The sequence below is a fragment of the Cyrtonyx montezumae genome, unplaced genomic scaffold, assembly GCF_038088225.1.
Source record: "Cyrtonyx montezumae isolate F1298 unplaced genomic scaffold, pur_monq_1.0 scaffold_3, whole genome shotgun sequence".
NCBI lineage: Eukaryota > Metazoa > Chordata > Aves > Galliformes > Odontophoridae > Cyrtonyx > Cyrtonyx montezumae.
The window spans coordinates 93,951,889-93,976,485 of record NW_027072034.1 but is presented as its reverse complement, the minus strand read 5'-3'; the positions used below and the strand labels follow the sequence as shown (position 1 = coordinate 93,976,485).

At 43.2% G+C, this 24,597-nt stretch overlaps 1 protein-coding gene across 1 annotated transcript in view; it reads left to right on the top strand.

Moving 5' to 3' along the window:
- MPPED1 (metallophosphoesterase domain containing 1) overlaps window positions 1-6,066 on the top strand; it is a 47,740-nt gene extending 41,674 nt beyond the window's left edge. The window contains exons 5-6 of the mRNA XM_065742418.1: window positions 974-1,087; window positions 5,217-6,066. Of these exons, the coding sequence (XP_065598490.1) occupies window positions 974-1,087; window positions 5,217-5,335 (233 nt within the window). The 3' untranslated portion in view covers window positions 5,336-6,066. The remainder of the gene's footprint in view (window positions 1-973; window positions 1,088-5,216) is intronic.
- The last annotated feature ends 18,531 nt before the right edge of the window (window positions 6,067-24,597 follow it).

Below are 24,597 nucleotides of genomic sequence, written 5' to 3'. Positions count from 1 at the left end.
TTTTCTCAAAAGCACAATATATTCCTGCTGTTGCAGCAGTCTAAGTCAGAGATGCAGTGCTATGACAAGCACACAGTGAGAGTACCAGAACAAATAAGGAAAAACAGAACAATTGTATATTTTATGTTTCCAAATTTGAGCCTGATCAAAAATGACTGAACAATAGGAAGGAAGCAAGAGGGATTCTTCCAAAGCCTCTAACACAGTAGCATCCTTCTTATACTGCTGTGAAGGAAGCAACACACTTCAGCTGGCAGCAAACAGCAGGTTTATGGACGTAGAAGCAAATTGGTGTACATTTTTGTCTCAACTTGTTTAATCAAAGGTATGTTTTTATACAGGTCTATGGGAGTAAATTCAGCACTTTACAAACGTATCTGCTGCACAAAGGCTACATTTATTTTGCTATCTGAAGCCCTCTAACTGGTTCTTCTTGAGGATACTCTTAGATATGCTCTGGGTTCCTCACCTCAGTTCCACTAATGTAAGAGTCAATGTGAAAACAGTTGTTTGTCACACAAATTCATTACACTGGTTAAAGTGTTCTGTTTCAATAACTACATCCCAGGGCTGGATTTAAACATCTAAGTGTTGATTTAGGTGCTTAACTTAAGAGACTCACTTTGGATTTGCAGCTATTTAATCATCAGTCTCTTAAAAGAAGAAGAATGGATAAAGCTCTGAGTTTTCCTGCTGACAGCAGTGCAAAAATGCTTTCATTGCAGTGATTTTTTTCCCCTGAAAAATTATTGGCAAGAGTTACCATAGTCCTGTTTCTTAGATGAGCTTTTATGTTTCTTTCTTTCCCCTTCTACTTACCAATGGCAACTTAGCATTTTTTTACACGTCAGTTCTTCTAACTGCTTATGAGAGGCCGTGAGACATTAAATCTCAGAAATGTTTTTGAATATTTTAGCTGTACAGTTTTGCAAATAACCTGTCTTCTTTTAAAGCTTTCCTTTCTTTTCCAAAGGTTTTCTAGACTGGGTACCTAAGAAAATGCAACGGGTAGGATGTGTAGAGCTGCTGAACACAGTCCAGAGACGAATACAGCCAAGGCTTCATGTGTTTGGACATATCCATGAAGGTCAGAAAACATTTCTTTTTGTATGTACTTAAAACCTACAGACAAATAACTTGTGAGTTTTAACCTGTCTTTTTAAACGTGAATGTCTAAACTAGTACTTTTGGAATTCACATGCTTATTTAGCTCCATATATTCAGACGAAATTGGCTGATACTCACATTTTAATATTCATAGTTCAGCTTCTCTTTCAGTTTCCACATCCATAAAATGGGGTGATGCCTCCTTCACAGTGAGGATTACCGTGAGTTTTAAAACAACACAAGTCCAGTACTTGCAGAAGGGACTAAATATTAAGATCAATAGATTGCATTTTACTCTGCTGAAACTGTGACTTAATGTCGTTCATACAAGTTCTTTGCGTCTCTGTTTCTGTTTTTAAGATGGGTAAAAGTTCTTTAGGGGGTATTTCTGAAGCTTACTCTTTAAGATTGGACAATAAAAGTTGTCTCTCCCCATCAGCCACTATATGAATTTCAAATGAAGAGCAGTATCACCACGGACTTGTGTAGAAGGTCAAGATGCTTATTTATGTATTTATGTGCTTTGGCAGGGGAAATGTTTTGTAGCTGCACAAAACACGACAGTTCTCTTGACTGTTTGATTTTTAACTGGAAAAAACAAGTTCTCTTCACAAAGTCAATAAATGGTGACAAATCTGTGCCACTGAATAGAGGAACAGCAGTTCATCTCCAGGCAAAGGGTATGGTAGATGCCTTCTGCTACAAAGGAGTCTGCCCAGTACACATACGGTGGCAGTAAGTTTTCAAGCACGCCCCCACCAAAAGAAACCACTGGGCTGTGCAGAAACGTGCCCATAGGCATGTAAGCATGTATTATTAGCTACTTGGCTCTTGGCAGTGTTAGCTGATTGGCAGGAAAAGGTGCTCCACAACTGCCAGTTTTCTGCTTCTGAGATTGCTCCAGACTTCAGTGTAGGATATCTGTGGTTTCAGCAATGTAGGAATGAATGAGTGGAAAAACTGGAATAGCTGGCACTCGGATACTTCTACTTTTGTGAAGAATTGTTGCCTTTCCCAAAAAATTCCACTCAGACTTTCTGCTTGGAGCCTTGACCCTGCTAGGTTAAGTGTGGTTAGAGGTGTGCTGCTGTAAAATTGACAGAGAAGACACTGAGATCATTATTTTAGAGGGCAGGAATGAAGTTCATTCTCTCTTTTCTCATTTGTGGTGACCTCTTAGCATACAGTTAATGTCCACATTGCTGTTAAAAATACAGAGCAGACAAGGAGTGCATAGGCAGTATTTTTTCCTTAATATCTTGCTGTTACAGCACGCTTTGAGGATCTATATAAGAGAGCTGGTGAATACAATCCAAACTCATTGTCTTTTCAGAAATCGTAGGCCAAGTGAGTTACAAGGGAGGTAAGTAAACAGTTAGTGAGCCATGAAGCTTCAGGCAGGTAAACAAAATCACATCTGCTAAGACCAAGCCCAACTTTGGCTCCCAAGTGAAATGAGTGGCACCTCCACAGAATGGTAAATCATGTGAATTAATAAGTTGGCACAGGAGGTATCAGAACACAGAAACAAGGTACTCCTCTCGTTAGCTGCCATAATTTAGAGAAAACAAATGGGGAGCTGTGTAGCCTGCTTTGCGGTGGGATGGCAACTCTGCAGAGGAGAATTCCCACTACAGACAGGCTGTGCAAACGAAGCTGCTCTTTGTAGAGAGAATGCGTGATTTGAACAGATGAGTTCCTCCCCTGACTGAGTATAGCTACATCTGCAGCAGTCATTTACTGAACATCCGGGAGGAAGAGATGCTTAGAAGAAATGTTTCTTCCCTATTCCCTCTCTGCACAGCTGTCTGACAAAAAATACCTCTACACATGGCCTTGCAGTTGATTGACGTGGTGGTGGTGAGAAGCGTGGCGGGGGCTCTGGCTGAAATACTGCTTTGCCAATTACAGCCAGTACTTGGTGGAGGTCAAGCCCAAGGTGGAGGTCTGCCACTCTGCTGGCAGTAAGGGAAGAGTGAAAACTGTAGCGTGATGAATCTTCCAGCAAAAAGAATGTATTTAGCAAGCTTATTCTGTTCTCTCTAAATGTGTAGCTGAGGAGACAGAAAGTCCCAGTAGCAATGCAGACTGTCCTTGGTGCAGCTTGTGTTTTACACGGGACAGTCGTTCTGTGGCAAACAGCACATGATGTAAAGAAATGCCTGTGACAGGAACCTGACAGAGTTTTCTTCCCTCCCTGCTCCCTAATTATAGTGTGCTTTTTCCATGAGGAGTCCAGGAGGCCCTGCATTTTTCAGGGTATTTTAAGGAACAAAAAAGAAAGCTGTTTGGCTACTGGATTTGTAGCCAAATGTAAATTCTACAATAAATTCTGCAGTAAATTCTACAATTAGCAGTGCTTTCTGTAAGACATGATATTGCTTCTAGGTAAAGAGATGAATAGTTTTAACTCAATGTACGTTGGTCGCTCTGAAAGTAATACCTCCTATTTATTTCCATGGAAACTAAAACCAGTACAAAGAGCACAATAACGTTATGTGATAGAGCATATTCTCAGCTGCAAAACACTATTTTCTAACAGTCACCACCATTAGCTATGCATTTTCACCAGCGATGAACAAGAGCCTGCATGCTGTGCTCATAAAAATCTTCATGGCCATCTGGAACGTGGTTTGTATTTCACATCACTGTCACCACTGCTGAAATGAACCACCCACAGCCTCACTGTGCTCACATCCACTGTTTGGTCCCTGTAAATGTCCAGGAAGTGTCGATGAATGACAGCGGATACCATTTTTTCTACTTTGAGGAATTCAGTAACACACCTTTGCTTCACATGCACTTTCATGTCAGATGCTGGTTTGTCAGACTGTCTCTCTGCTGCCATCTGTCACATGGCAACAACATGTAATGAAATAATGTTGGGAAGTTTCAGCCTCTACTGCCATAGCGCCGACATCTGCCTCTGACATCATGCACCAACATCATAAAATAGGAGTAGCCCTCATAGCAGTGAATTATGTTTCACCATTAACTTTATTAATGGTATGATTGAGAGTTAGTATAAGAGCCTTCTACTGGGTGATTTATCTAAAATCATGTGTTCCTGATAGTGAATACATTTCATGATATTGATCATAATATTTACATTTAGAAAGTTTCCAGCATTAAGCTTTTAGTGTTATCAAGCTCATGCTTTCTCCTAGATACTCATGAAAAGATTTTTGACGGTGGAGAGTGAGTTTAATTTTCAGTCTAAGGGCTTTTTCTTCATCTTTTCAAACAGCATTTCACTGTATTCCTACAAGCTTAGGAACTGGAAGTTTGATTTCCAGCAGACTTAGCTCTGAGTGTCTTGAATGCCTAGTCAGACTTGAGAGTTAAAAGTTTGTTAATAGTTAAAACTTTTTCCCCACTGGTGAGACATTCTGGAGGTGTTTTCTCCTATAAAAATGTTGCAGTGTTTGGGGTGGGAATTCACCTTGTCTGTCAGAGAATATGTTAATAAAGTCGTTTTTCTCTTCCTGGGCTGACATTTTACAATCTTTCCATCAGATTTGATTGAAATTAGTCATCAAGATCAAACATATGGGAAGAGGTTCCTACAGAGACCATTCCCAACCGTGTGTACATGCATACCTCCTCCCCTTGCTCACATCAACCTTTTTCTCTATCAGTTGCTTAAAATATATACAACATAGCACAGAAAAAAAAGGTAGAAGAAGAAGAATTGTCCAAATTTTGGTGCGTGGATGACTGCAAATCTAAATTGTCTTTTTTTTAGTGCTGAAATTTTCTAAGCTCTGTCTTCCCATCTCTTCTAAAAGTGGGGAAGTTTGAAGTAAAAAGTTTTTCAAAGAGAAATACCAGTGTTTATAAGGAGGTCTGGGGAGCAGGCTGCCAGATGTGATCACCTCTATCTAGAGAGGGTCAGTTTTTGTTTTCTTATGCAGTATGACAAAATGTTCCGTCGTAGAACAAAGATGATATTCATCCAAGAAACTTTCACATTTTACATTAAGGTAAATTTTAAATGCCTTCTGAGTAATAAATGTGCCACTCATCATTGTTATGTGATAAAGATAAATAATGAAAATGATAATAAAATCTGAATACTAAGAGTAATTAGAGCTCTTCTTTCTTCATAGGTTATGGTGTCATGGCTGATGGAACTACAACCTATGTGAATGCATCTGTGTGCACTGTGAATTACCAGCCACTCAATCCACCTATAGTTATTGACTTACCAACTCCGAGGAATACATGATTATAATAAAGGATTTCAACACATTAGCAACTTTATATTGCTGACTGAGAATCCCAATAGGGAAATATTCAACAAAGAAATGTCCTTCTTCTCTTTTTCCTGCTAGCCCTTCACAGATAAATCTGAGTGACAAAAGGAGGATGAACAAAGACATTTTGGTGCCAGAAACAGATTAAAGACGTATCACCATTAAACTGTTCGTGAACATAAAAAAGTGAATGCATTCCACATATATATACATACACATATCTCTCTCTCTCTCAAGTTGGGACTTTTGTATATACCGTACATTATATTGGACTTCTTAAATGAACAATATCTTTCAGGGGAGCGATTCTTCAAAAAATTTTGCAGTATAAAAAATAAGAGTTTAGACTAGAATTCACTCATTCCAGATGTTTCCCAGTGAGCTCTTGATAAAAGTGATATTAAAGATGTTTTCCCTGACTTTAACAGAAGATGGTACACGAATGACCAGCCACAGGATGAAAGCTTTCAAGCCTTCCAAGTCTTGAGTCTTTGCATCTATTCCAAACCAATGCAGTAGAGGTCCTAATTCACTGTACTGAAATGAGGTTTGCTACATCTGATATTAAGGGAAATGATGCATAAAGCCAGCATGCTGTAAACAGCTCAAAATCCAAGAAAGGAGAAGGGAGACTGTGTTAAACGCAGAATAAACTCAGGAATTTGTAACCTGGACTTGCCTGTGGAAAAAAAGAAAAAGAAAATGAAAAAAAAGGATGACATTTCCCTTAAAAAAGTGAAGAAGAAGAAGGATTATAATAACTATGTTTTCATATAGTAAGGCGGTGCTTGATTGTCTAAAAAAGCAAAAACAAAACAACAACAAAAAAACCCATCCAACAACCCAGTGTTCAGTATTAAAATTTTAAATAAAACCCGCTGGGATTATTTGTTTAAAACTTGTTGCTGGTATATGCAGCCAGTAGTGAGATTTCTGGTTTGAATTTGGCCCACATCAGCTGTGATTAAATGTCATTGTGATCATTTTGTCCTTCGGGAAACTTTATGGATCTCAAGGGTGGGGGGGGGGGGGGTCATCCAGAGGTGGGGTTTGGGCATTCATTTTTGGATAGCTATGTAGTAGCATAAGTGCAATGAGTGATGAGTACATGTCAGTGGGTACAGAGCAGAGGTTGCCTCACAAAACCTGTAACGGACATGTACCCATCCATGGACGCTGCTGAGGGAGGCCTTAGACAAAACCGCAAAGCCAGCTGAAATCTGTCTCCTGTGCTGTGTGTAGATGCATCCAGGCAAAGCAGGAGGCATTACAGGAGCTGCTGGGGATGGCTGGCACTGATCCTACTTTTGCAGTTTTTCTGCAGGTTAGCAGAGATGTTTCTGCAGGTATTTCTGTGCGATCATGGGAAGAAGCTAGAGAATTGTCTACAAACTCACAAAAATATTTGCTTCAAATGTGTCTTGCAAGAATTGGGTTTCTGCCTTGAACTAACATCTCCATGCTCAAAGTGGCTTTTCTGCCTAGAGATCATTTAACTGCTGTAACCTGAATGTTGACGTTCTGTGTTTGAGTCTGACTGCATTTACATATTAACCTTGTTCACACAAATTAGACAACTTGTTGCACTATCAGTACAGGATTGTTTTCAGCTCTGTGCATCACTCCTATGTGCAAACACACAGAGGATGGTTGTGTGGGTTAATTTTTGCCTGGTGTATGGATACGAATATGAGCTTTGTGTAGCAGCTGCATCTACATTAGATATATACGCAATTTAAAACTCCTGCTCTGTCAACCCAGGCTAGCAGCCACAACTCTAAGGGAAGGAGGCAGAAATACTGCTTTTTGGGGGCTTCCCGCATGCTCACCCAATGGATGCAGGAAGTTGTGCAATGTGAAGCCAGGAACTGGTGTGCTGAGGACCCACTGACACCAAGAAACGTGGCAAGCCACAGAGCTGTCATTTCCTGAAGCAGTGGGTGACTTGGGATCTAAACTGATTTGCTGCTTTTTCCCAAAACAAGCAGACAAACAAAAAACAAACATAAAAATAAGCAGCGGTTTCCTGGAGTGAACAGTTCACAGCACAAGAACAGTCCGCCATTGAATTCAGCTGGGTCTACTTTTTGTAAAATCCATTGGTGCAGAAATTGCATGATCAGCTCCTAAATCAGCAAACACTAAAATTCATAGCTTAATGTGAGCTCCCACCATCACTGGGAAGATGAACAATAGCATGCAGTTAGAGTTAAATTGTCTTATCTAGTCACAACTCAAGCGTTTTGAAACAAACATGGCAGGAAATTGGCTGTATGTTAAAGAAGCCTGAAATGTTTACATTCACTCATGGCACTTAAGATACTAAAACATTGAAAGTGGAGGGAAGAGGTCCTTTTATTGGCCTCAACAAAATTTCTATGTCGACCATAAACTATTCTCTTAAAAATAATTTTTCCTAAGGTATCTTCAAAATACTGTGTATTTTTATGTGAAAAAGATATGAAAGCAGCTGTTACTTCAGAATATCATTTAAACTACTTCAGATATGAAAGCTTAAAGGTTATTTAATCATTTTGGCATAACTTGATTGTTGTTGTAATTTTTGGTCAAGCATGTTAGACAAATAAAGTCTTAAAAAGAAACAACAGAACACAAGGCCTCTTTATATCCTCCTGGTACAATCAGCTCCAGGTAATGGAGCATCCGCTGTACAGCTGCGGGAGGCAGCCTGAGGGTACAGAATTGGGGTATTGAAGCTGCCATGATGAATGGCTGGGGACAGCTGGTACGGAGGGTGGCGTGTCCCATGGGTCGCTCAGCCAACACAGTAATGGTCACTGTGGTATAACCAGCAGGGGATGGTCCTCATCCTGTTTTGGAAAGTCTTAGTCTTCCTTTATGCCTCCTAAAGCTGGATGCTGCCCTTTGGGAATAGGCAGCGAACTGGAGGATGGATAGTTCAAGTGGTGGGTAGTCCGTACAGGCACAAACCATACAGGACTGTGAGATAAAGCAAAGGGGCATTTTTATTTTAGCCTTGTGAACACCATCAAAAGCCTGGGCTTCTTACCCCAGCTGCAATCTACCCTAGGTGAATGAGGCCATGAAAGGGAAGGTTTTGCACTTTTGCAATTGTCAGCTCTGTTTAAATTCAGGGATTGAACTGTCAAGTTGTTTCCCACCCCCTACCTCCCCAGGGCTGACCTTCACTGCTATTTATCCAGGTAAGATCACTCCCAAAGGTGTGCTGATGTGTATCAGTAATAATGTGCGTTCCTATCATTAGACAGAATTGTTACCAACATAAATTTCAGATCATTTCACTGAGGACTAGGGGAGATAGATATTGCTGCATGTCAGTGAAAAAAGGCGAGGTTATTTTTACCTCTCTCTGGCAGGGGATGTGAAACGTTCCCTGTCTATGAGGAGTGAGCAAGCAGGGATGCGGCCCCCACCAGAGAATCTGCCTTTCCTCTACCCACTACAGTGCACACGAATCTGGGGAGCTGGATTCAAAATGTCAGATGCTACTTGCAATAATCTGAAACTGTAGACCCCCAGAACTACTCTGACCTCAAAAGAAAGTGCTTCAGGGAGACAGCATGGCAGCTGTCTGGAGGAAAGGTGGAAATCCCTGCCTCGCTCAGCAGGGCCATGTGTAGGGACTGGAGGCCATAGTGGGCAGGAGGCAGTGCCAGCGTTCAAGCATTGCTGCAGTGGGCAGTCAGAGGGGATAGGGAGAAGTAGTTAATCGTCTGCAGACTCTGAGCATACTGACAACAAATCTAAGTGTTTCAGAGGAAGAAGGAACAAACCATTCCTTTGAAGGCAATTTTTGGAATAATCTGCCCACGGGGATCTTTCCCCCTCTTCATTTATTCTTGTTTGTATGAGAATTTCTCTCTTAAAAACTGGTATTATTGCTCACTGCTAATGTAACTCACATATAGCAAAGATAACTGCAAATGTCCTGTCAGGTACATTCCTGTCCCTCTCTGGTAACTCTCTGCATTTGAGATTTCAGAGATATTTTGGAACAGTGAGTTCCCCGGGTGATGATGTACAGTGCATTAGAACAACAGCATTTCACTTATCCCTGTACGAGTGCTGCCATTCGGCTTTATTGACTGTCCCTTTGTACTCTTTTTTATGTGAAAAGTGTAAATAGTTGTGCTTGTATGTACTTTCTTTGTGCCATTTGTTATTTTGTATACTGCCATTATGTTGCTTTTCCTCACTTTGTCAGGAAATTAAAACAATTTCAATTTTAGCCAGGCTCTTTCTGTCCCATCCCAGAAAGACTCCCTCCCTTCCAGTGGGAAGCTGGAGACAGCCAGGGACTCCATAGGACCTCCTGTCCCTTCCCAACAGAGCTTCTGGGAACTGCAGTCTGCCATTTTCTTCTCTCCTGATCTTCATCTAACGCTGTTCATTTGTTTAGGGTTTGTTAATAAAAGGTATTTGCAGCCCAAAGAGGACCGTGGTGAGCTACTCGTGGCCCCACATGGAGTTTTCTTTTAGAGAGATGACAATCTATCTAAGCTGGTTTGCACAAGCACCACCTATTGAGGACATGTCCATGTGGGAATCCCTTCATGTCTTTGTGGGAATCCCTTTGAGCCCATGTGGGAATACCTCTGTGGTGTTTCTCTTCCAGGCCCCTCCTTTGGCCCTGGTGGTGCACCCTGCAGCCCTCCTCTCCTCGGGCCTGCCCATAGCTCCAGGCTGTGGGGCTGGTCATGATGCTGTGAGGGGCTGGTGGCAGCAGGATGCCTGATCGCTCCCACCCCATGGTGTGGTGTTTGCAGCATGTCTCTCAGCCATGATCCTTCACTGCCTCTCAGGAACTGCTCTTTGACAAAGATCTCCATCAGGACCTTTGTGAGCATCCACACCAATTATATCAGATATCTCCTCTTGACAGGATTTTGATATACCAAAGCTTTCAAATAGATTAAAGGAACAAGCTTTTCTAAAAGCAGACTGTGTTTTATTTCCACAGCCAGTGAAGTTCATTCTTCTTTAGAGTATGACAAGCTAATGCTGAGCAGAGCAATTAACCTCACCGTCAGCCACTGGGACAGTGCACAACATGCCCTTGTGCTCCCACCTTTTGCTCCACTTCAGCACCATCCAGGTCTGATCAGACAGCAAATGGCTTCTGGTGTTGGAACACTGTATACTGAAGGTCCTGCTCCCAGTTTGCAGCCAGCCTTGTGCCATGGGCCTCAGTGGGGAATGTCGATGCAGATGGGTTTGCTGTTTTCATTCAGTGCCTTCTCCTCTGGGAATGTCATGAGCCTTCAACGTGCTGATGGAGTTGTGCTGCAGAAACACTCCTGGCTGCCCTGCGTGGCGGCCTGTCCAGCAGCTGCTGCTTCTGCAAGGGAAACATTCATAGGCTAATGCAGCCCTCCCCCCTGCCTAACAGCCTGGGACAAATTTTCCAGAAATAATGAAGTTATGTAGGATAACACAATTTAAGTTAATTGGGTAGTTAAACCTGCATTTGTGTTTCTTTTTGCTGGTTTATAAGGCCATTGCATGGAGCAGCTGCTCTGATTGCATCTGTTACCTGATGTTTTACAAGGAAGGGAAGCTGCTTTGCATGGACATATGTTGGCTGCAAGTCACTTTCCTTTTGGCACCAACTCTTCTGCCTCTGTCCCCACCACTGTGTGCCACTCACAGGGGGGGCTTCATGAGCAGCCACCAACATGGGCACCCCCACTCTAGACACATCTTTGTCTCCCCAGGGGCTGGAGTGCATCCTTATATGCAAAGAAGTGGAGATCCAGCTGGCAGGATAACTGGTTTGCCCAGCTGGAATATGACTGGATGAGGAAGGTCCCAGGGGCTCCCTTATGCCCTTGGGACTGCAACACCTCATACTTGCCAGCCCAAATCATCATACTGTGTGATTTTGTTCCTGTGTTTGGATTTTTCTTGAAAGAAAACATATTTATTATAATGGCAGCAGAGACATTAAGCATCATCATTTAAATACTATTGTATTTCTTCAATGTGTTCATTTGAAAAGTCAGGATTTACATTGGGCTGCACTTATGGAAAGAACTGGGTTGGCTTCATGGGGAGCTTCCAGCTGCTTTGTTGAGGGCAACTCCTCCTCAAAATTACCCTGAGAAGTGTCAGCTCGTGTAGGGATGGTGCAGGGACCAGGCGACAGAGGCTGAATCACCATCTTTCATGTCATATGCTCACTTTCAAAGTTAGCAGTGATTTAACATGGCTATGGCAAGTGTAGTTCTGGCTCTTGGATGATTTAACAGCCTGCTTGATGTTCATGTTTATCCAGTAACAGAAGAAGCAATACCTCTAGCTTGCTGTCCATCGTTCCCACCAGAGTCCCTTGGGGATTTGTACTGGGATTGCTGGGGAACAGTTTTTTTTCCCCACATGCATCCAGGAGCACCTTCTTTCCTCACCCATTTTACTTGTTATGCAGAATGTACATAACTGTGTTTATTGTTTGTTCAGAAAGAAATAATAGCTCTGAAGTGTTACCTATCCAGTTCGTTTCTGCAGATGCCCAGAACAATAATTAATCATACATATTATTAACATGCAGCCCTGAGACTTGTCAAAACTGGAGCTCTTGAGTGGTAAACAGAGCTCACACAATTAGCAGCCACTGCTCTGAGAATGCTTGAATTGAGTCTGTGTTTCTCCCAACCTGAAAGAAAGTCAAGGAAGTAATAAATCATGGAAGTATAGAACAATACACACAACAAACCTCAACAAACTATGATGAAGACTCTTCATCAACTGCCTGTAGAATTGCATCAGTGTGTTGCATGAGTCTGCAATGGTTGGGCTTGTTTCATTATAGATGTATTGAGTAAGTAAGTACTCATTAATGCTACCCTAAACTTGAAAATACTGTGCTCACGCTCTCATCTGAGTTAGGAGTAGTTTTATTTCTTAATTACTTTCAATTCACCTGCTGCTGAGCTTTTGCTGTGCCTTTATACAGAGAACTTCTATGGTGCAAATTTTAATCTAAAGTGCAGGTTCTCAGTCAGGCCCTGGGGCCAAGCATAGTGATGGGGCAGGGGATGCACTGGCCTGGCTGCTCAGGATAGGTCCTCACATTGGGTTACAGAATCCCTGCTCATTAAATCTCTGCTCTTTTAAGGCAGAGCCTTCCAGCTTACAAGAAACCAACTCTTGCTAAAGGAATCAAAGGAAAAGGGACAACAGCAGCAGATAGGGAATGGTTCCTCCAAACTTTGAAGCTAGTTTTATCTATTAAAACAACAAAAAACTCAAAGTGTGGAGATTGGAAGAAAAAGAAGTTTGAAAGTAAATAACTGACCGGTGCTCCCAGATGCAATTGTAAAGTTCTGTGCTCTTTACTGGCTTCATTTCTGTTTCTAAGCTAAAAAGGATAGTGTCTTCTCAAGAACATTCTTGTCCTGTTGTCCCCACACTTACATCATTGGCAGTTGTGTTCTGTAGCTGTACAGTGTTGGTATAAAATTACCTGACTTGAATTATCAGGAAATCACAGCTCACAAGTAGAGTCAAAATAGAAAGCAAGGGTGTGTGTGTTTTAATACAGACAAAAAAAAAAAAAAAAGATTTTATTAATTGAAAGTTCCCTATAAATGTAAAAGGCAACTGTGTCTCTTGAGTCACCAGAGGCTTCACAGCCCTGTCTACTCTCCTGGTGGCTTTTCCTTTCCTGTGTACAAGACTGCAGAGCACTTCCCAAAAGAACAGTGTGCTCATGATAGCAGTATTGCAAAACAGAGCTGAAAGGGTGAAAGTCTAGGTCAGTAGCCCAAGGTTTGAATCTAAAAACTCAGGTTGGAAGGCACTTCTGGAGGGGAAAATTCCTGCCTGAAGTCCAGCCAGCAGAGTTCAACCCAACATTCAGTGACTATGCTCCTATTCTAGACACACAATGCCCCATAATGTGCAAAATTTGTAACATCTGCTTAACACATCAGCAAGTGGAAAGATTCTTTTTGGAAAGGAGATGCAAAGGAGGTGGCAAAATTAAACACATAAACCTAGAACACTTGTGAGCCACAGAAAAAACATGGAAGCAGCATTCTTCTCTAGAATAGGGAGACAAGGAGGGAAGACACAAATTCAAACAAAAATTCTCAAGGTCCAAAAAATCAGGGGAACACTCATTGTTTTAGTTGTTTTTGTGGGTTAAGCTTTTATTTTTTTATACTAATGATAATTATTATTAATTATAATTCATTTAATAAATACATACTTTAAAGTCTGGACTTGAAAAAGAAATCCTTCATGCACAAATTCAGTATTCTTCCTGTCAGAACTCTAACACACCACAGGAAGCCCCTTAACAGTCCTGGGGAGCTCAAGTCCAGAAGCAGGACTCCTGGTATATGCCACCACCAAGCACCTGTGAGAAAAGCCAGGCTCCATCTTCTTCCACACTCCCAGCAGCAGCTGTAGGTAACACTCAAACCCTTCTGCCATTTTTCCTTTGTGCTGGCCAAAGGCAGCTCCCTCAGCCCACCCTCTCCAGCTCTGAGTCCCCAGGCTGGGCTCTCACTGCATATGACAATGTCCTTCCTGCATGGGGAAGACCAGGAGAGGATGCAGGATCGTGATCAACTGCTTTGAAATCGGCACAGCCGGAGCTGCAGTGGCTGATTGAGGTAAGGGCGGGTTTTCGGGAGGTTCCAGTCTCTCGGGAACCGAGTGAGAGCGGCCAGTCCTGTAGGCTGTTCTCACGAGAGGTTAACGAGGCGTTAACGAGGCGTAGGCGTTGCCAGGGTAATGGCGCCCTCGCCCTCACCCCTCAGCTGAATAGGGCTCAGGAACGGCAGCGAAGTGTCACTACCCACTGTTTGTTTGTTTGTGTTTATTTTATATATATTAATTATTATTATTTATTTATTTTTAAGTTATTACAATTCATATATACATATATATATTACTATAAACTATTTTTAATTTATTTATTTACTTTCAATTTTTCATTTATTTGTTTTTATTCTTTTCTGTGCCATGGTCTCTACTAGACAGAGGGCTTGCCTTAAAAAGGCTGTGGCGACCCAGACAGAAGGTCTGCCTAGAAGCGTGGCTACACAGGTCTCTGGTTGCAAGGAGTGCCAGAGCCTGCTGCTGCTGGATGAGGGTGCTAAGCAGTTCTCCTGTGCAAGGTGTGAGCAGGTGGAAGATCTGCTTAGCATGGTGGTTGAACTGAAAGAGGAGGTTGAGAGACTGAGGGCCATCAGGGACTGTGAGCGGGAGACTGACTGGTGGAGTAGCTCCCTAGAGCGCCAGAGAGAAAGGCACCGGGGAGATCCCCCGCAGTTGGTGGTGGACTCCCTGACCTGTCCCCGTAGGGCAGAAGGGGGATACCTGAGGGATGGGGAGGGCTGGCAGAGAGTCCCTGCTCGGTACCCTGCTCGGTGCAGTGGGCAATCTCCCCCTCTGCCTCCCCAGTGTCCCCAGATACCCCTAAGCAATAGATTTGCAGCATTGGATGTTGAAGAGGTGATAAGGGGTGAAGTGCAGGAAGATTCCCGCAGGAGGTCACCAATGGCAAGGCAGTCACCTCCGTGCATTGAGACTGCTGCTACTAAGAAAGAAAGGAAGGTGATCGTAGTGGGTGGCTCCCTTCTCAAGGGAACTGAGGGCCCCATTTGCAGACCAGACCCAAACCACAGGGAAGTGTGCTGTCTCCCTGGGGCCAGGATCAGGGACATTGCTAGAAGACTCCCGGATTTGATACACCCCACCGACTACTACCTGTTACTCGTAGTTCAGGCAGACTGCAATGAAATATCTCAGAGAAGTCTGCGAACTATGAAAAGAGATTTCAGGGGATTAGGGCGATTAGTTCAAGGGGTGGGAGCACAAGTGGTGTTTGCTTCCATACCTTCTGGGGCAGTGAAGGACACAGAATGGGCTAGGAAAACACAGGTGATGAATAATTGGCTGAGAGGTTGGTGCAGAGATAGACACTTTTGACTTTTTTTCACTTTTGAGTTTTTTGACCACAGGGCAGTTTACTCAGCTCTTGGCCTGTTATCTGTTGATGGGATGCACCTATCTCAAAGGGGGAAACGAATCCTAGCACAGGAGCTAGCTGGACTCATTGAGAGAGCTTGAAACTAGCTGTGACGGGGGAAGGGGATAAAACAAGGCTCCCCAGTAAAGAGCCTAAGGAGGCTGTGCTGGAGAAAGGGGTGAGGCAGATATCTCAGCTGAAGTGCATCTATACCAATGCACGCAGCATGGGCAATAAACAAGAGCTTGAAGCCATTGTGAGGCAGGCTAACTATGACCTTGTGGCTATTACAGAAACATGGTGGGACCTCTCCCATGACTGGAATACTGGGATTGACGGCTACAAGCTCTTCAGAAGGGATAGACAGGGAAGAAAGGGTGGTGGCATAGCTCTCTATATCAAAGAGTGTTTTGATGTTGAAGAGCTTGAGGTTGGAAATGACAAAGTAGAGTCCCTATGGATAAGGATCAGGGGGATAGTCTTTAGGAGTGACATTGTGGTGGGGGTCTGTTATAGACCACCTAGTCAGGATGAAGAAATAGACGAGGTGTTCTATAAACAACTCGTAGATGTTGCACGATGGCCAGCACTCGTTCTCATGGGGGACTTCAACTTCCCTGACATATGCTGGAAATATAATACTGTGCAGAGGAAGCAGTCCTTGAGATTTCTAGAATGTGTGGATGATTGCTTCCTGACACAGCTGGTGAGGAGCCTACCAGGGGAGATGCCTTGCTAGACCTACTTTTCACTAACAGGGAAGGACTAGTAGGAGATGTGAAGGTTGGAGATTGTCTTGGCCAGAGTGACCATGAAATGGTTGTGTTTGCTATTCTGGGTGACGTCAAGAGGGTGACTAGCAATACTGCTACCTTGGACTTCCGGAGGGCAGATTTTGACCTGTTCAGGACACTTGTTGCAAGGGTCCTTTGGGACTTGCTCCTGAGGGGTAAAGGGGTCCAGGAAGCCTGGATGCTCCTCAAGATGGAAATCTTAAAGGCACACGAGCAGGTTGTCCCGGAGTCCCGTAAGTCGAGCCGGAGGAGAAAAAGACCAGTGTGGATGAACCAGGAACTTTTGTTGAGAATCCGAGAGAAAAAGAGAGTCTATGTCCTCTGGAAGATGGGACAGGCTACTTGGGGTGACTACAGAGAACTGGCCAAGATTTGCAGGCAGAAAGTTAGAAATGCTAAAGCCCAGCTTGAACTTAGACTGGCTACTGGTGTAAAGGAGAACAGGAAACCCTTTTACAAATATATTAACAGCAAGAGAAAAACTAAGGAAAATTTCTCTCCTTTACTTGATGAGGCAGGGAATGTAACCACAGGTGATTAGGAAAAGGCTGAGGTTCTCAATCACATCTGTCTTTAATAGACAGAGCAGTTGTCCACAGGGTACTTGCCCTGACCTGGCAGTCCGGGACGGGGTGCATAATGCACCCCCTGTGATCCAAGAAGAGACGGTCAGAGATCTACTCCTCCATCTGAACTGCCACAAGTCCATGGGACCAGATGGGATCCACCCAAGGGTGCTGAGGGAGCTGGCAGAGGTGATTGCCGAGCCACTTTCTGCCATCTATCAGAATTCCTGGTTATCTGGAGAGGTCCCACAAGAGTGGAGGCTTGCCGATGTGACTCCCATCTACAAGAAAGGCCGTAAGGAAGACCCGGGGAACTACAGGCCTGTCAGCCTGACCTCGGTATCAGGGAAAGTTATGGAGCAGATGATCTTGAGGGAGATCACGCAACACATGCATGGCAACAAGGGGATCAGACCCAGCCAGCACGGGTTCAGCAAGGGCAGGTCGTGCTTGTCCAACCTCATCTCCTTCTAAGACTGGGTGACCAGACAGGTAGATGAGGGAAAGGCTGTTGATGTAGTCTACCTGGACTTCAGCAAGGCCTTCGACGTGGTCTCCCACAGTATTCTCCTGAGGAAACTGGCAGCCCGTGGTGTGGACAGGTTCACTCTTCTCTGGGTGGAGAACTGGCTGGAGGGCCGTGCCCAGAGGGTAGTGGTTAATGGAGTTAAGTCCAGCTGGCGTCCTGTTACGAGTGGTGTCCCCCAAGGGTCAGTTTTGGGGCCCATCTTGTTTAATATCTTTATTGATGACCTAGATGAGGGAATTGAATGTACCCTCAGTAAGTTTGCAGATGACACCAAATTGGGAGGATGTATCAAACTGCCTGAGGGTAGGGAGGCCCTTCAGAGGGATCTGGATAGGCAGAACAGCTGGGCTGAGCAAAATGGGATGAGGTTCAATAAGACCAAGTGCCGGGTCCTGCACTTTGGCCACAATAACCCCATGCAATGCTATAGGCTTGGGGCAGAATGGCTTGAAGAATGTAGAGAGGAAAAGGACCTGGGGGTGTTGGTTGATGCTCGGCTCAACATGAGCCGGCAGTGTGCCCAGGTGGCCAAGAAGGCCAATGGCATCCTGGCCTGTATTAGAAATAGTGTAGCCAGCAGGAGCAGGGAGGTGATCATCCCCCTGTACTCAGCTCTGGTATGGCCGCACCTCGAGTACTGTGTTCAGTTTTGGGCCCCTCACTACAAGAAGGACATTGAGGCCCTGGAGCGTGTTCAGAGAAGGGCAACAAAACTGGTGAGGGGCCTGGAGCACAAGTCTTATGAGGAGCGGCTGAGGGAGCTGGGATTGTTTAGTCTGGAGAAGAAGAGGCTCAGAGGAGACCTTATTGCACTCTACCACTTCCTGAAGGGGGGTTGTGGTGAGGAGGGGGTGGGCCTCTTCTCCCTGATAAATAATGACAGGACGAGAGGGAATGGCCACAAGTTGCACCGGGGAAGATTTAGATTAGACCTGAGGAAACATTTTTTTTCTAAAAGAGTGGTCAGGCACTGGAATGGCCTGCCTAGGGAGGTGGTTGAGGCACCATCCCTAGCGCTGTTCAAGAAGTGTTTAGATGAGGTGCTAAGGGATTTGATTTAGTAGTTGGGTAGGGATAGTGATAGGAGGATGGTTGGACTAGATGATCTTGTAGGTCCTTTCCAACCTTATGAACTTATGAACCTTTAGGAATCCACACACACACAACACAGACTCTCAAGTTCCAAAAATAAAACACATATTTGTTCCCACAGACCCTGCTACAGATACCAAGAGAACAAGAAGACTACCTGAAACGGCAAATTCTCAGCTCTAAATAAAAACACTATTTTTCAACACAGACGCCACCATGAGCTAAGCATTTTCACCAACAACCATCAAGAGTCTCTAAGCCATGCTTGTAAGAATCTGCATGGCCATCCAGAACACGGCTTGTCTTTCCCATCGCTGTTGCTACTGCTGAAATGCACCACCCACTGCCTCACTGTCCTCACATTCACTGTTTGGTCTTCATAAATGTTCAGGAAATGTTGATAAATGTCAATGGGCCTGATTTTGTCTTATTAATGTGACTGGACATAGCCTATCTGTAGCCCTCTGCAGAGTCTTCCTACCCTCAAGTCAGATCAGCAGCCCTAGCCAACGTGGTGGTTTCTGCAAACTTAACAAGGGTGCACTCGCTCACTGGCTGTTAAACAAAGCTGGCCCCAGTACTGAGCTCTGGGGAGTGCCAGAGGTGACCGGCCACCAACAGGGTTGAACTCCATTCACTGGGACGCTTTCAGCGCTGGCAACCAGCCACTTCTACAGCCAGTGAACTGTATACCCATCCAAGCCGTGAGCAGACAGTTTCTCTCAGAGAAGGCTGTGCAAAACAGTGCCAAACTCTTGTCAGATATACAGGTAGACAATACAGAATCTTAGAATATCCCAGATAAAAGGGACCAATAAGGATCACTGAACCCAATGCCTGGTTCCTCACAGGGCCAACCAAAATGCAAACCTCATTCTGAAGACTGTTGCTCAAACGCTACTTGAATTCTGGAAGGAAACTTTTCCTAATATCCAGCTGCTCTGTTGGGTCCTATGCAGGTCATCCTTAGGGGAAAGGAGCACAGCCACGTGTGTGGCTGTCCCCTATCGCTTAGCTTCTATGGACAGATTTTTTCCTTACTAGACTGATATCTTTTTATAAAATTACAGATTTGGCTAATGAATGAAATAGTGTTAAGGTAGAAGACTTCTGCAATCCACATGACTTGCCTCCGCTGCCTAGCATTTTGAGTAGGAAACTGGAATTATATAATTTCAACATGATACATGATAAAAGAATTAAAAATCACCTAGCCAATGTAACTAATTTAGGAATCATCACTGAGAGACTATCTGCTTTGTAGGGTCCTCCAGGCAGTGGTTCCTGTCCTGACTTGATTTGACTGCAAATTTCGACCAGGAAACCTTCTCCCAAAGAAACCCATGAAACAAACACTCACACGGACTCTTTCGGCTTTACTTTGAATCAGGCCCTGGCTTAATAGACAGTTCTGCAAAATGTCCACTGCCTGTGGTTGCTTCCACCCTGCTGCCTTGATAGGGGTGAGCAAACCCATGGCACTGAGGAGAACATTCCTTTACGCAGACATGTTATTTCACATCCTGGCAGGCAATTAAAATGCAAATTAAAATTGTTTATTAGAAATGTTCCAGCATCTATTCTAATGCATAAGATGGGAATTATGCACAGTATATGGAGAAAGACGCATTGCTCCTCAAGTAAAACCTGAATTCTGCTCTGGACCTGGAGCAAGCAGAAATAGCTGAGAAAGCTGATTCTGGTTCTGATTTTGATCTGATGCACTGGAATAGACACACTGAAGTCAGCCACCAGTGACTGGGCATAGCACTAAATCCTATGGATGCTTTGTTAAAACAAATCAGATTCTGGAGCTCAACTAGTGCAGCTAAACTCTTCCGTGACTTTTGACTTCCCTACTTGGTAGGGCCAGGGAAAGAAAGTGGCTGAGCACAGTGCTCAGCCTCTGTAGCCCCATGCAGCCCCTCACATGTCAGCAGTCCACAGTACCTCCTAGGAGCTACTCATCTTTGGCTGTGCAGTGCCTGAACTCCCCAGACAAGCAGCCTGGGAGCTGCTTTGTGCACTTAGATGTCACCTCCTCCAAGATGAGACATCAGTCCTTAATGGGCAGGACCAGAGCCAAGTATTTTATGTCAGGTCTGAGTATGCATGCTGGCAGTTCTTCCTGTGTCACATGCATGGTTGTTCCATTAACAGTAATCCCAGTGCAAGCTGATGTTTAAGACAACTTGCTTTCCTTTTCTATTTAAAATCTAAATACATCAAAGATGAAATCTGGATGCTCCCAGAGCTGTGATGAGGTTGTTTTTACAGGTATTTGAGCAGTGTCTTAAACCTGCTTATTTGAAGATGATGATATTTGTATTGTTGCTAAGAATTCATGCCAAGCATAATTTTGGGGCGTTGGGAAGGTATCATATTTGCATATTTTAAGTATTGATATAATACAAAATTCTTTTTATGTCTCCTTTCACAGCATAATAATGCTCTTTCCACTGCATGACAGCCTTTAGTATAGAAAAATTCAAAAACAGAAGAAAATTGCTTTTTAGAAAATAGATTTTTTTAATCTGACTTTCACTTTGCCATGTTTGGAGCATCCTCTACTGCTCATGACTGCTATGTATCATCCAGATAAAAACAGTAATTGCACGGAGATATAGGAACTTCACACGGTAATGCCTTAATCAAACAAACCAAATAACTCTGATATTTTTTCAGAGGCATGCTCTTTCCTGGTGATTCCCAGGGTTTGGTCTCTTCTCCCAGGCAGCAAACACGACCCAAGGAAATGGCCACAAGTTGTACCACGGGAGATACAGTGCTTGGCAGTGGTGGCCTGCAGGCCTGTGGCAGTGCTGAGGTAGCCTAGGAGCTCAGGTGGGCTCAGGTATGTGCTAACAAGCAGCACATGCTGCTGGTGTCACAGGAGCTTCGAAGTGAAAGACATCCAAGAGGAAGTAAATGCAGTGAAAGATATTCCCCTTTTGTAGTCTGATTAGACTAAAAAATAGATATTTTTGCTTTTACTTTAAATGTCTGGAAACCTTATGGGGTTTGGCTGGCATGCGCTCTTCTGCTGCGCAGGGTCTGGTGGTGCTGGCAGTGAATGGGTGCTGTGTGCCGGATGCTGCTTGAAGGAGCCTTCCATCACAGCACACGTCCCTGAAGGCTCCCTTCTGTCAGTGGGTTTTCTGACCAGGTGGATGGGTGATCTGGTAGGGACACGAGGGCCCTGGGGGGTGGCAGACTGACCAGTGACGTCGATCTCCTTTGATTATTTTGTTCAGAAGTGGTTTAAATAGAACTTAAAGTACTGTTAAAGCACTGTTGAAGGAGCAGCTCTTCTCTACCCTAGGCAAACCTCATGCCCCTGGTGCAGAGGAGGTACCCAGCAGCAATGACACCATTTTGGGGATAGAACAGCAAACAATGTGAGGTTGGGCAGAAGGGCTGTGGTGGGGAGCAGGTTGTGATGCACAGCTGAACAACCTCCAGGGACCCTTTCTTTGATCTTATAGCCTTTCCTGAAGAGGAAATGCTGCTCCAAACCCCACCATCCCCCTGCCTGTGTTTCCCTGCCCAATGGCTGCTCATGGGGTGACAGAAAACAGGAATCGGTGTCCTCTGCTCAGCGATGCCATTTCCTCCCTTTGCACTGATGTTTTTATTTTCATAACCACCTCAGCGATTACATGTAGCAGCGGGGGACCGTTACCAAGGGATAAAACTCAATCCCACTGACATTATCTGCCTCTTAGTGGAAGCAAATAGGATGCCTGCCAGCCTACCGGTGCTGGATGGCTGACCATTGTTTGTGGGGAAGGGCTCCTTAAAAAGCTCTCTTCCATTATAAACTTGATCCATCCAGCAGTTTGTGATTTTAATATGAAAAATTACCTTGGTTGCATTTGGTAACAGTTGAAATTCACTTTGTTTTCTTGAGGCTGGGCAAACAGTTGACAAGTGCTATCCGTGCCTTTAAAAACTCACTAAAAAAAACCAGCATGATTTGATTTGTTCGTACAGTGAAAAGATTGTTCTTTAATCCCTTTGGAGTTGCTGGATTTGATACTCCTGCCAGTGGAACTAATGAAAAATCCTCTGGTATGATCTGCCAAGAAGCCCAGGGATGTCCCTGGCCACAGCATGTCTCCTGAAGATGGCAGGTATCTTGAAGGTGGCAGAGCCAGGGACACAATGCCCTCATCCTTTCACAACACTGCTCCATGCCAAGAAGCAGCATGGGGATGGAGACCTTATTATACAAAACTGGATCCAATTGTCAGATAGAAGGTTTGGGTGTATTTGAAAAAAATACACAAAAACATAACCACCCAATAATTAGTTAAGTAGTTTTGTTTTATTTTTATTTATTTATTTTATTTCTTCACCATCATTTTAACAGTTCGGTGAAATCCACTAATCATCCACTAAAAATAATCATTGTAGTATTTGTGATACAATTTTAGGTGTTCTGAACACCAATTAATTCTTCAATGAGTATGAATGTTTAATTCGGGACATAAACTGCATGAAATAATAACAAAAATTAAATCAGGCACGCTGCACCTGATTAGGGTTGGGGGAAGAAGCTGCCATTAAAGAAGAGAGCAGTTTGTGGTTTCACAACAGTTAGAAAACTAAAACTAAGAGGCCAGACAAGTTGGTTCTTGTATGGGGCTACATTGAATCCCTTCATGGGCTCAACTCAGCTGCTGAAACACAGTTTCCTGCTGCAGCCTGAGGTGGTGGATTCAGGACCACATGGAGATGCCCAGTGGGGATGTCTGACATGCCACACCAAAACCCACTCTTTTCAGTCACTTACTGACAGAGGTATTTGTATCTCTAAGATGCACTCTCTTCAAGTAATGGAATGAGGAATTTTTATATTAGCTTAGTATGGGAGGACGTCCTTAAATAACCATACACACAGTCTCTTCTGTTAATCCAACATCTAAGCATCAATTTTAGGGATTTACTGCTAGACATCAGTTTTGGGGAAAGAACTCTAGCAAGTATTCTTTATGTTACCATTTCAAATACGTCCAAAGCCAAATATATGTACTTTATACTGGAGTATAAATTTCAGAAATCCTAGAAGCTATATGAAAAAGAGTACATAACACCTACACCCCACATCCCCAGGTCCAATCAGTGCTTTTCACACACATTTTTCTGTAAATCTCCCAAACATTCCAAATGCGATGAACCATTTTCTCAGAAAAACAGACGGTAAAGTGGCCTACACTGGGAATCTTTCAGATTCACACCAGTGGTTCACACATTCACTAGAAATAATAAGAAAAATAGGGTGATGACCTTCCCTCCATTTTCATTTGAAAGATTTCCATATATTCATGTGTGTATATATACGCATGAATGTGCTTCTACAAACACACAGCTTGCTCTTTCTTTTCCTTAATTAATGCTTTTAAACTTACTTTTACTTTGGAGAAAGAGTGATACTAAATAAGCAGAAGTGATGAGGACAGAGTTCTTCATTGCATATTAATTCAGGAACCCATCAGTGACATATTTACCTAATAAGTCTTCAGAGCAGGTAATTGTTTAGTTGTTGATATAATACCAGGAAGCAAGCTCTGATGATCATATGCCCTTTAATTATCTCAGGAGTTCAACAGTCAGAACGATTACCTTTTAATTTACTTCCCAAGATCTAAGTATCTCACAAGATATTCAAACAGAATTTTGCTAGAACTGGGAAATCTAACCAAATGGTTTACTTGCAATTTACTGTTTAATTTATATATACATATATATTATCTCTAAAAATATAACCTCATGGCTAACACTGGGAACCTATCTGAGTTAAGAGGCCAATGCTTGTTGGTTAAGTGCCTTATTTTCTAAACTGCTGAAGGATGTAGAGACAGCAGTTTTAATACAGAAAGATGTGATGTCAACTCACCATTGGCATCTTCTCAAATTTCAATACCCATTCCAAATTAATGTCCTGGCCAATACAAATATGACGCTGTAAGTATAGGAAAAAGAAGCACTAAGAAATGGGATGATTTTTTTGAGTAATGATGGCTAATATACTACAAGTAATACATTTGGAAAATTACAATTGTGAAAATTGAATAGTATGCCATGTAAACCTTTTTACTGAAATTAGAGCATGCCATTAATAAAATGTGTAAAATTGAAAAAAAGAGTTTTCTTAAAAGAATCACTTTTGGAAATGTCTTAATAAGCTTTATTTTGACAATGTTAATTGTTGCTTCTTTTTTGATAAATGGATTATGCAAAATTAATTCCCTTTCTATGTAGATTTAAT